Source organism: Nothobranchius furzeri, chromosome 1, assembly GCF_043380555.1.
Source record: "Nothobranchius furzeri strain GRZ-AD chromosome 1, NfurGRZ-RIMD1, whole genome shotgun sequence".
In the NCBI taxonomy this organism is placed as follows: Eukaryota; Metazoa; Chordata; class Actinopteri; order Cyprinodontiformes; family Nothobranchiidae; genus Nothobranchius; species Nothobranchius furzeri.
The window spans coordinates 34,496,330-34,509,766 of record NC_091741.1 but is presented as its reverse complement, the minus strand read 5'-3'; the positions used below and the strand labels follow the sequence as shown (position 1 = coordinate 34,509,766).

Genomic DNA, 13,437 nt, shown 5'->3' with positions numbered 1-13,437 from the left:
TTAAAACAAAGTTTTAAAGAGATACGATTGAGGAACCCAACTAAAGCAGTGCCGTCTCTGTTCAGGAGCCGTGACTTTTAAATTCATTCTTAAGTTTAATCACGATTCAGAAGTCTCTGGCTTCCAGTTGACCCTGTAATCGGAAAGTTGCAGGTATGAGCCCCAATCGGTCTGTTGCTGTTGTGTCCTTGGGCCAGACACTTCACTCACATTGCCTGCTGGTGGTGGTTGGAGATAACGGCGGCACCAGCATGCAGCAGCCTCGCCTCCACCAGTGAGCCCCAGGGCAGCTGTGGCTACATTATAGCTCATCACTGGGGTTTGATTGTGTGTGTGTGTGCTTTGGTGAGTGACTGATTATGTTGTAAAGTGCCTTGAAGGGTTCTAACTCTAGAAGGTGCTATATGTACCATTTTAAACATCAGATCTGGGCTACTGTTGATGAGCACTGTCATGCTGCCTTAACACGGTTCTGGGTTTGAATCCCAGCTGAGGCCTTGCTGTGTGTCCTTAGGTACTCCTGTTTTCTCTTCATGCCCTAAAAGCATCAGTTTTAGATTAATTCGAGTGATCTGCTGCCCTGTGACAGGTTTCCTTTGCTGTAGCTCCATATCGTGGCCAGTAGGGGGAGACAGAAATCCAAATTTATTTTAAAACTCAAGCATACAAAAAGTCAATCATAAAAATTCGGTTTATTTTTTCACAAAGTGACAAACTATCTCATAAATACATCTGACACATAAAAATACCTTCCTTCATGCTATTATAAAATTAATATATTAAACTTTCAAGTAATTTATCACTAAAATCCTCCATGACAACTCAGATATATTAAATCTTTTTACAAATTATTTGACAAATACGAATAATATGCAGTAATCAGTATTTAAGAAAAAAAAGCTTCCATTAGCACAGCTAGAGGACATCAATCATCCTTCAGGCTCAAAGATTTAAGGTTTGATCAGGTTCCTTTAACAGTGATTTGAAGTTTCTGGTGATTCAGTGGAAATGACAACTTCTTGATTTTTCACATTATGTTCAAACAAACCAAATAAGTTAATTAATAAAGAGCCTTTTATGCTAAAAAAATCTAATGGTTCAAATTAATATTTTTCAAACAACCCAAATAAAATTCAAATAACCCTCAAAGTGAGTGGTGATGCCGATGATGATGATGTTGACCGAGGTAATTGTGAAGACACTGATGCTCTCATGTTTTCATAGCAGCTCATCGATCCATCTGAGGATGAAGTTGAATTCTCTTACAGCCTTCAGGGCTCCTTCGTCTCCCTTCTGGAGTCGCAACAAAGCATGATTTTAGATGGAAAACAGTTGAAAATGTGATAGAAGTTCCTGCAGTGACAGAAGGACAGTTTGTGCTTGCTTACCTTTTGAATTCTTCTCTCCATTTTCTTGATGTCTTTGAAATGTTCTGAAGGTTCAGTGTAAGAAACCTAAAGGCAAAAAATGCTGCGTCAGTCAGACCGGAGGCTAATGCTAGCTTCAGAGAAAATCTGCGTCGATGTGGGGAAGAATCAAAATGTATTCATGGAAGACGCAAGTAAATAATAGGGCCTGCAACCTTAGGTTGTTATTTGAAAGCTTTGGAATTGTTCTCATTCTTATTTATTTTGTTTTCATTAGATGTGCTAAATGAACTTTTTTCCATTCTTCCCACATTTCCCATTTTCCGATTTTTACTCTCAGTTTTTGTAGTTGTCTTTTATTTGTTGCTGAAAATGTCGATCAATATTTGTCAAAATTTCATTTATACTGAAGTGGTCTTTCTTAGTTTTAGTTTCATTTCTTGAAAAATTGATTCGTCACGGAAAAAAATTAATTTCATTCAAATTTTGACTCACTTGTAAATTGTGGCGTTCCCTCAGCACATAAGTTAGTAATTTTTTTAGATAATTTAATAAATTTTTATCTAGTTCAACTTAGTTTTTTCAACCAACATCTTTTACTTTTATCTCCTGCTTTCATTTGACCTAATGCGTATTTTGTTGGCCTTTGCATGGGTTGGTATTTTATGTGTGTACAGCGCTTTGGTTTACTTCCTGGCTGATGGAAAGAGCTTTATAAATAAAGTTGATAAGGATGTCCCAATACAACCTTTTCACTTCCGATATGATACTGATATTGCAGCCTTCAGGATTGACCGATACCGATATCAATCTGATACGATATCAGCACAAATCATTTAGACTTTTCCTATTTCGCAGTGTGCAATGTATGAAAGGCTCGATCAAGTGATATTACTCAACAAGAAGAAGAGCCAATAACAGTAAATATGAAAAAATAAATAATAATAATAATTCTTAACTATTGGTAGCAAATACAGTATGTATATATATATATATATATATATATATATATATATATCAATGTCCATTCTCCACTCCTATAATGTCCACCACTGCAGACCCACGTTGTTAGTATCTGGTTGTGTAGTACTGGGTTAGTTTTGACAAATGAGTACAAAGAAACACACACAGTATCGGACTGATATTGGTATTGATGCATCCCCACTAATATTTGATACTATAATCTCATTTGTTATTGCACTTGTTCAAGTCCTCCCCTCACTATGACTTATGAGATTTATTCAATAAATCCAAAGTGGTAAGGGGGACATGTAACTTTTTTAAACTCTAAAAGATCTCTGGTGTCAAAAAGTTTTCTAAGCTGTTTCATTCTTGACAGTTTCAGTACCTTCCAGAATGAGCCTTTTCAGATCTCTGTCACTGTTGACAAGTTGTTGAACGGCCACGCCCACCTATTGTCTGATTGGCTTTTATAAGAGGAGGAGCTCAGATTAGACCTGCTGCTTTTCAAGTGTTATGAGATGAGGGGAGTTCTGTGCTAGTTATCTTCACAGTGATGTCACAAAAGAGGACTTTTTGAAACGGCTCTTAAAAGCAATTGATTCCTAAAACCAAACACTGAAAGAGAACAGATGACGTTTTTATTCATGTTTGGAGTGTTTATAGAGGCATTAGTGACCCACATGGCAGCACAAAACGAATTAAAAGATGAGATTTGTTTGATTTGTGTTCTTTAAAGGATACATATGTAACATGAAATCAGCTCTCCAATCAACAAATATTAATTTTAATTCTTCACAGCGAAAGTTTTATCCAAAATCCTGTTTAAATGACTATTGAAATTATACTATAATGTAAGTTTGATTTTGCTTTTCATCATGCTGAGTAAAGTTACAGAGTCTTTGTTGACTTAAGACCCATTTGTGGCTCATAATAATAACCTGGCTGGTGTCATGGATGTAGCTACTGTTGAGTGTCCGTAGCAGTTTACTCACACAGTGCTGCAGAGTGTGGTGCAGTCGGTCCAGCAGCTCATTGTAATGGTGAGGAACAAACTTCTGGACCAGTTCACTGTTGAACACACTCTTCTCATAGACATCTATCATTTCCTGTAGCTCCAGCCAGCCAATCACACGCTGAGGAGACAACAGCAGCATTTACACAAAAACATTCCTCATTGAAAGGATCATTAGCAGTTGTGAAGGCCAAAGGCTACTGACTGGGCTTCTCACCTCTGATCAAAACACTCCTCAACAACACAGTGAAGAAGAAGAAGAAAAAGAAGAAGAAGATATCATTTCTATAGCGCCTCAAGATAAAAATCACGAGGCGCTTCCCAGAAACAAAAAAAAATGTAAAAATATAAAAAATAATTTAGAAAATGATTAAAAATATATTAAAATGAGCAAAAAATAGACAATTGTGATTAAAAATGTTAAGAAAGAGAGAGAGTGAACAGGAAAGAGGGAAATCAGTGGATCCTGAGGAAGGTGGAATAGGCGGGGAGAGCAGAATAAAGAGAGAGAGGTGAAGAAGGTCATACAAAAGCCAGCTTGAACAAGTGAGTCTTCAGCTGCTTTTTAAAGGAGACCACTGAGTCCACTGATCTCAGGCTCAGGGGGAGAGAGTTCCAGAGTCTGGGGGCCACAGCAGCAGATGATCTGTCACCTTTGACCTTTAGCCTGGTGCTGCACAACCAGTAGGCTTTGATCACTGGACCTCAGGGACCTGCTGGGGGTGTAGGGACTAAGAAGATCACCAATGCAAGATGGTGCTTGTCCATGTAAGGCCCTATAGACCATAGGGATGGGTACCTTTGACATTTGAATCGATTCGGTACTAATTCCCGGTACCTAGGAATCGATACCGGTACTTAACGGTACCAATTTTCGATACTTTTGAGTGTTTATTATTTTAATTCTCTTTTATAATTAAATATATTTTTTTCTCAATATATAACCATATTTGATAAACATCACGATAAATAACATTCAACTGTTTGTATTTTAACATCGTCCTTGTAGTTTTATAAGCTGATAATTAAACTGAAGCAAACATCTTTACTGTGAACTAAATTTACTGTGTATCTTCATTCCTTTTGCCTCCTTTTTCATTTGATTTTCCTACTGGGAAGTTAGAATTTCTGAGGAGAAAGCGAACGCACCATTAGCTGATATCAACGGTGGCAATGGAAGCTAACGTATCAAGCTAACGTTATCTTAAACAGTTTATTTAGCTGCTGGAGCAGATTAAAACGATGATGCCTCACACTTAGATCGTTGTCGCTGGTTTCATCTTCACCCAATCACCCGTCGCATTTAGTAAAGTGAAGCCAAACTTTAGAGCGCATTCATGTTCTTCTAGTCGGAAATTCGGAGTTCCGAGGAGAAAGCAAACGCACCATTAGCGAAACGGAAGCTAACATATCAAGCTAACGTTATCTTAAACATTGTATTTACCTACCGGAGCAGATTAAGATGAGGATGTCTCACTTAGATCGTTGTCGCTGGTTTCATCATCACCCAGTTACCCATCACATTTAGTGAAGTGGACCCAAGATTTAGCGTGCGTTCTGTCTACCATGCTGCTCTGTTTACAACTCGCTCGCAGCGACCGATGACATAACGCTCTTGCGCATGCGCAGCTGTCTTGGCAAGTTCTCGTGATGAAGGACGGGTACCGAAACGAGGCACCGTTACAAATGACGTGAATCGGTGCTCGGTCGGTACTTAAAAAGTACCGAATTCGGTACCCATCCCTAATAGACCAGAACCAGGATCTTGAAATGAACCCTGAAGTTGACTGGCAGCCAGTGAAGCTGGAGGAGAAACGGGGTGATGTGGGTGTGTTTGGAGGACTTGGTCAGAAGCCGAGCACAGGCGTTCTGAACCACCTGTAGACAGTTCAGGGAGGTTCTGCTCAGACACGTGAAAAGAGAGTTACAGTAGTCTAAGCGTGAGGAGATGAAGGTGTGGAGAACTGTCTCAAGTTCACATTACCGAACTACATTATAGTTTGGTAATTGTTAATTGTGTTTAAGTGGGGCAGCTCAACACAATGTCATAATGTCACATACTACAGTGTTTATAGCAAGAATGTTCCAGTAGTAATTCCCCTGGTACTCTGTGGTTGAATTAGCGGAGGATTTGGAGGAGAGATAGTCTGAACCTAACCTCTGGTTAGGATTACTGAGAAACTCGTTAATATGTGGACATTATTTGGAAGTCCTGATCTACTTGTTTTATGTTCTTCACAGCGGAGGTCCATGATTTTAGCTACAGCTCCTGCTGCTGCCTCTGTGTGTGACAAAAGGACAGGTGAGGTACGGGAGAGGACATGTCACGGCGAGCTGAGGAGAAGGGACCTACACTTTTTATCACATTTTGGTCGGGAAATAAGCTAGTGTTAGCTTCACTTAAGCTAATTCTTCTTCTACATGAAAACATATTGGCAGAAGAGAGACGTGTTTTTAAAGATTTCATAGCTAGATGTCCTGCTAAAATATTAAAGCACTTCCTGTCTGAGAAGAGTTCTAGATTAAATGACCTGGATAGGTCCCTATATGGGGGGCTTCCACATGGTTCACTTTGCTACCATGAGTTGTCCATGACAGCGGGTGGGGGGATGGGTGAGGGACATTTGGTCTGACGGGGGCCAAACAAGACCCAGCGACCCGCCAAGCTTATAAAGCACTGGGGGAAACCCTGAAATATTTCTGTTGGCACTAGGGCTGTGCTAATTATATATATAATTATTATAATATATCTTATATATAATTTTATATAGCCTGATGGTATTCAAGCTCAATTTGTTCGAATTGCTGCTGATGCTCTGGCCTTCCCTTTGTCATTACATTTAATCTTTCCATTAACTCATGTTCTGTTCCCAAGGCCTGGAAATGTACTAAAATAATTCCATTGCATAAAGGTAAAGATACTTTGAAGCTTAATAACTGTAGACCTATCGCAATAGCTAATACAGTTGTCAAAGTCTTTGAAAAACTGGTATTTCATCAATTAGCTGATTACTTGGACACTAACAATTTACCATCTCCATGCCCACAGGTTTTAGAAAACATTTCTCCACAACAACCGCTCTTCATAAGTTTACCAATATTTACTTAGGCATTGATAACAATTTAACTGGAGGTGCTATTTTTCTTGATTTATCGAAAGCCTTTGACCTTGTAGACCATTGTTTGCTTCTTGACAAATTATATGCTATTGGCTTATGAAGGCTGCCTTTATTGTGATTTCATTAATTCATTTCTTCATCACCGATCTCCATTTCTTTCATTTAACGAAGCCTAATCTAATACACGAGGGGTACTTAGAGGTGTCCCCCAAAGATCTTCCCTGGGGCCGTTATTATTCTCTATTTTTATTAATGATTTGCCAACATGTTCTAACTCCTATTCTGTTCATTTATATGCAGATGATTCTGTTTTTTATGGCTCAAAGTCGACAAAACAAGATATTCAGGAAACCCTTCAATTTCATTTTAATGAAGTGCAGCAATGGCTAGCGCAAAAACAACTTTTTCTTAATAAATCTAAAACATACTCCATGCTCTTTAGTGGAAGTGATGTCTGCTCTGGTGCTGATGGGTCTCTCAACCTGCATTTTCTGGATTCATCTCCTGTACTCTCTCCTGATAGAATAAAATATTTAGGTGTTTGGCTGGAACCTCAGTTGTCTTTCAAATACCGTATTCAAATAATTTGTCATAAGTTCACTCGGTGTTTAAGAACTTTATATACCTCCATTAATTGTTTAGAACTTTCCGTACATTAACGCATTTTTTCTTCTCTTTTGCTTCCGATTATAGATTATGCAGACATACTCTATCAGAACTCTTCAGTTTCTAGTCTTCGTTCAGTTGATAGTGTTTACAACAGCTTATGTCGCTTTGTTCTACGATGTCCTTTTACTCGTCATTCTTACGTGTACGGACATCTTTCCTGGTTGTCCCTGAAAGCTAGGCATTTATTTCATTGGTTGTTATTTATTCTGATTTTCCTTCTTACTTGAAATTTTTGTTAGTGCACTTTAACTCTTTGTCTTACACCTGTAGAACAGATCGGCCTTCATTTGCTGAAAAAAGAAGTGGGGAGATGCACCTTTTGTGTTAAAGCTCCTCGGGATCGGAATAATTTACCTGCAGACTTTAGGTCGATTTCGTCATTTAGATTATTTCGCAGTTCTGTTTACAACCATGTGAGATCAACTTGTAATTGTTTTGATACTGTTTGATGATGAATTGGTCGGTAGGTTGTTTGTTTGTTAGGATTATAAAATCTTGTATCCTGTTTTATACAAGTACTGGTATACTTTTAAACTTATGTATTTTACTGGTAAATAACTTACAAAACAGCTAAATAGTTGAAATCGTGATTTTGCAAAAACAAAATGTGATATGATTTTTTTTTCATACCCACACCCCTAGTTGGCACTGCCACCATTGTAGTAATGGTAAGTGTAAGTTATTTTTTTGTTTGTTTCTTTCAACTTCAAAGTAAGAAGCTTGGACTACATGAAACCCTTCCTGGGATGTCCTTGTACACACCTTTAGTGGAAACAGACGCTAAACTTCAGTTCTTATGTCAGATGTTTTTTTTTCTTTGTTGTAAACGGAGTGCATTATCATGATTTTAAAGGAAGCATTCTCTGTCACCTGATAAAAATATCTTCATATCAGCATTCGGGACGGGCTCTCCAAAGTTCTGCCGCCAGAATCGTTCAGTTGTAAACAAGAAGCAGGTGAAACTCCAGTGAGGTACCAGAATGAATCATGAGAGGGAATCACAAATACTTCCTCTCAGGAGTCAGAGCTGTAAGTCACCCAGCATGCTGGTGAAAGGGTTCCTAATAGAAGCAGAGGTGTGAAGCTGCCACCATGTTAGATGTGGTTGAGGTAAACCAAGCAGGCACTATCATGGCTGACATAAAACCACAAAAAAGTGTATTTCCAATAAATGTCTTCAGCACCAGAATAAAAAGGTAAAAAATCCTTGCCTTACTGACCTCCGGACATGTTGTGCAGAAGTGAGGCAGAAGTCTGACGCGCCGTGACAGTCGGTCTTCTTTCTAAAGATAAAACAAGCTTTTATTGAGTTTGGATTAGGTTGATTGACGGTAAGCAGTAAACTTTATTTCTTTAAAGTTTTCTTTCAGTTAAACACGTCTGTAACTACTACTACTACTACCTAGTGGAGTGGGTTTTACTGGGCCTGTCTACCGGACACGTTGGCATTGCAACACATAATACACGCGTATTGAACGCTAGTTCACTGGCGTGTTCCTTCCTACCGGCATCATTTCAGAAGCGTAACATAAGTGAAAGCGTTCCACGCAGCTGGTCCAACACGGTCACAAAATCACTGGAGAACTGCAACACCATTCCGCCAGCTCACACGATAATAAGCCAGGAGGAAGACAGCTGCATCTATCCAGAAAGGTCTGTGTTGATTTTCTGTTCCATTTACCTCCGCTACCAAGGCATCTAGTAATGACATGTTTTTAACTGGAAATCTACATGACTTTTATTTTGAAAGTTGCCAGATGCTTTGCACTGCTCTCGTGTTTGACTTCCTGTCCTCCCCAATCTGAACGGCTTGAGCTTTCCATGTTCTAGAGCGTAGCACGTAAAAAGTAGACTTGAAGCATAAATTTAGCAGAACAACTATGCTTTTGGGACCTGGTGGAAGGCTGGGTGAGCTTAAATAAATGAGTAGTAAAGTATGTGTAGTAACTAAGTAAAAATGTTTCTATTTTAAAATAATATTACCAGTATCTAACATTAAAATGTACATATTAAATGAAGACTTTATGTACGGAAATGCTGCTTGGTTTTACTTCACCTGAGATTTAAAACATTTGGAGTCTTTAGTCTAAAACGTTGTTCTGGTTCAAAAACTTTTCACATCATCAACAAACAACCTTTAGTTTTACATCGAGGAAAAAAGTCAGTTTTAATAGAATTTAGGATTAAATGTCTAAATTTAACACATTTATTCACGTTGAAGGACCCATATTTATTCTTAAATTTGTATATATATATATATATATATATATATATATATATATATATATATATATGTATTTGGCTGGTGTGATCAGAGACGCATTCATAAAACATGATTAGGTGCTTATTAATAAGCTGGACATAAATATTTAACGTTTTTCCATTTCATATGCTTTTATCCAGTAAATGTATACGGTAAACACTCCTAACATTATCCTTTACAATGTTCATTATGTCCTCTTTTTAAATATTAAACCAGGTTCTTTTCGCTTTGGACATGAAGGTGTTTCGAGTTACCTTTAAAAGGTAACTCGAAACACCTTCATGTCCAAAGCGACAAGAACCTCGTTTATTACTCCTAACATTAATCAACATATCTGACGCTGAACCAGTTATTTACTTTATGGCAACTTTAATTAGTTTGATTGATAAATTTAAGCCTAATTTAATTTATACTCATCACTATGTTAGTAAAATTGTTTTAATAATTATTTAACAAAATATTTGTCTTTCTTTTGCTGTCATTTTATTAACTAATGTAAAACTGATTGATGAAGTATTGCTGGTAGTCTGGTTGCTTATTAATATTAATAATAAATAAATGATAATTATGATTACACCAATAGCCTTTGAGCAGGTAATCAATAAAATAATGATAAGAGCATGTTATATTGATTTTTTATATGTATCCATAAGTGACTTTTTGATAGTCAGATTTAGCCTTTCAAAAATATAAGATCAACACTTTTTGACTTTTAGTTTTTATAACTTTTGAAGCTATTATGAAACCTAAACTTCCGGTTGACTCTAACATTGTTTATTTATAAAAATAAACAGTGATAATAAACAGACTAACAATTGGTCTTACTGGTAGTTTGTTCTGTATCATTCTTGTCCCGTTCCATAGTTCTCGGATCAGCTCCACAGGTATCTCCTCTCGGCAGGTGAGCCCCTGCTCAGCTGTTGCCATGGCGATGAGAACGATGAGCAAAGAGAACGCAGAGATCCTGACGGTGATCAGAGACATGTTGAAATATTGCAAACCCATTGCCTTCTGCATCATTTATACATCCTCATCTTCCTCTTCCTCCCCCCCGTGGACCCCTCCCCCTTCCTCTGAAAAATTCCAGCAGCTCAGTGGCAAATTTCCAGGTTCTTCCTTGTGATTCCCTCTGAATTGTCCTCCTTATTTAAAGCTCTTTTATGCTCTTTACCTACTCCTCATTGTCTCAGACATCCTTCTCTCCCGTTCTTCTTCTAAACTCACTGTTTTCTGCTTTGTTCTCTGATGTACAGTAGAGGTGATGTCACGCCCTCCACCTGGTTTTGGTGTTTAGATGTGTGGTGAGATAAAACTAGGTTGAGGTTTTGATTGTTGCAGCTGAGAAATCAATGAGTTCAGAATTTTTGTCTTCCATCTCGTCATAGCTGAGAGCTGCTGTCTGACCCAGATCAAAGATAGAATGAACATTTTAGCAAGCTGGAACCACAGAAGAAGAAGCTAAACAGCTTCTTAGTCAAAAATATTCAGTTGTTCCTGGAAGTTTGGAGATTAATGAGGTCGGGCAGTCATGGGTGTGTGAAGCTCTCCCAGCATGACACTCCCCCCCCCACCCCACACACAAACACACCCACACACACATTCACCCAAAAAATCTGAAACTGCTCTTTGATCTGCATTTATGATGATTTTTGTGGTGAATTTTTATTATAAACTTAGTTTCTGCTTTAATCGCATGAAGCTTCCAGGACACTATAGACGAAGGCTGTTGCTGTTTTGTTGTTTCTTATAAAAATAAATACTGAAGCTTTTGAGTTAACACCAGTCTGGAGTTTTAGATAAAGATGAATAAAAACCCGTTTTGAGTCATTCTAGGCTAGATCTGTAATGCTTTTCCTTCCAGATGTCGACTAAGTGGGCGACGGAGGCACAGGAGTTAAGCGCTCGCCCCGTAATCGGAAGGTTGCAGGTTTGAGTCCCGCTCAGTCTGTCGCTGTCGTTGTGTCCTTGGGCAAGACACTTAACCCACGTTGCCTGCTGGTGGTGGTCGGAGGGACCGGTGGCGCCAGTGCTCGGCAGCCTCGCCTCTGTCAGTGCGCCCCAGGGCAGCTGTGGCTACATCGTAGCTCATCCCCACCAGTGTGTGAATGTGTGTGTGAATGGGTGAATGACTGGTTGTGTTGTAAAGCGCCTTGGGGGGTTCCAGGACTCGAGGGCTCTAAATCAAATACAGGCCATTTACCATAAGTCTGAAAAATGCATCTCGGTCTTGTTTCCGATTACTTGAGCTGAGCAAATAAATTGGGTCAACTCTTTTGATAATGCTGCAATGAAGCCTCTGGAGTCTCAGATATTCTCATGTATGTGTAGTGTTTTGAATTGTGGACTACATATTTTTTAAACGATCAATAAGGTGTGATATTCCATAAAAATATGAATTATCAATCTGATTGGTCTTTGAATATTCACTTTAATATTACTCTAGGTTCTTTGACGATTCAGGGAACACGCACTTCATATTGATTTAGACAGAGTCAAGGATATAATTTATAAACTAATTATTATACATGATACATACAAAGTGTTAATTAAAGGATGGTTGTACAAGATAACACACAATGAATGAAATGGTGAAATGTAAACTAGAGGTATCAAAACATTTTTAAGTATCTGAGCGATCATGTGATGTCTGGGTTGTAAAATCCGTTTACCTGTATGGTATCATGAGCTAGAGATTATTCAGAAAACCATCCTTTGCCAGTGTGAAGATCTACGAACCCTTTTTGTTGGAGGCCCTCGTACGATCCAGGGGTCAATAGGTCGGTATAGACACTGCTGGTAGAGTGGACCTCTGGGTAACGGTACCCGTAGTTCAGCTCCGAGTACAACCCGTCTGCTCTGACGTACTTCCCTGGTGACGTCAGGAAGCTGGCGTATCTATTTTGCATCTGATACACTTGAAAAGAGGTCACTGGAGAAACTGCTGGCCATTATGGATAATACAAGGCACCCCCTACACTCGGTCATTGATGCCCAGAGGAGTCTGTTCAGTGACAGGATGCTTCTCCCCACCTACCTACCTCAGATACTTGGAGGTTATTTCTTAGTGTGGAGCAAAACTGTTAAATATTAATAATAATAATATTATGATGTGTGAATGTACTGATATATTTAATAATTAATTCAACAAAAACTAATCTGGTGTAATTTAAGATTGAAATGAATCATTACAGGAAAAACATCAATTTTAACCCATCATTCACTAATGTAAAGTATAGGTCACATTATTAATGTAATCGGAAGGTTGCAGGTTCGAGTCCCGCTCAGTCTGTCGCTGTCGTTGTGTCCTTGGGCAAGACACTTAACCCACGTTGCCCGCTGGTGGTGGTCGGAGGGACCGGTGGCGCCAGTGCACGGCAGCCTCGCCTCTGTCAGTGCGCCCCAGGGCAGCTGTGGCTACATCGTAGCTCATCCCCACCAGTGTGTGAATGTGTGTGTGAATGGGTGAATGACTGATTGTGTTGTAAAGCGCCTTGGGGGGTTCCAGGACTCTAGAAGGCACTATATCAAATACAGGCCATTTACCATTTACCATTAACCCTCCCACTGTCCTAATGGGTGTGACCCCACGAGGAACGTTGACCATTGAGCAGGGGTGAGGTGGTGCTCACGCAGGATTAGTTAAGAATATCGGCTCAAGTTAATTTCTTCATATCGGCACCAAAGTTACATTTAACCCTGAGTAACAACGTAATGGAACAACTAGAAGAAGTAAAATTACTGGGAGTAATAGTTGATTGTAAGTTATCATGGACAAGCCAGATTAATTATGTTTTACACAAAATGGGGAGAGGTATGGGCATAATTAAATTTTGTTGCAAATTTATACCACAATATTTACTTAAATGCCTTGTTCAATCATTAGTGCTTTCTTGTGTAGATCAAGCATCTATTATTTGGTCCAGTGCGAGTGAAAATAATTTGCATAAGCTACAAGTAGCACAAAATAAAGCTGCTCGTATTGTTTTAGGCTGCCCTTACAGAACGAATGTGGGAACCATGCATGAAAAACTTGCTTGCCTTTAT

General features: G+C 38.8%; 1 protein-coding gene across 2 annotated transcripts; it reads right to left on the bottom strand.

Annotated features, from left to right (window-relative positions):
• Window positions 1-601: 601 nt before the first annotated feature.
• On the bottom strand, window positions 602-10,591 carry il26 (interleukin 26). 2 transcript variants are annotated; one of them, XM_070553960.1, is made up of 5 exons: window positions 10,219-10,591; window positions 8,351-8,413; window positions 3,323-3,463; window positions 1,389-1,454; window positions 602-1,293 (listed from the first exon to the last, which is right to left on the bottom strand). In XM_070553960.1, exons 1-5 carry the CDS (start codon window positions 10,411-10,413, stop codon window positions 1,219-1,221), a joined length of 540 nt encoding a protein of 179 aa, XP_070410061.1. In that variant the 5' UTR covers window positions 10,414-10,591; the 3' UTR covers window positions 602-1,218. The 2 variants fall into 2 exon arrangements, with proteins under 2 accessions (XP_070410061.1, XP_070410059.1); XM_070553958.1 differs by having other exon boundaries at window positions 602-1,454.
• Between the last annotated feature and the right edge of the window lie 2,846 nt (window positions 10,592-13,437).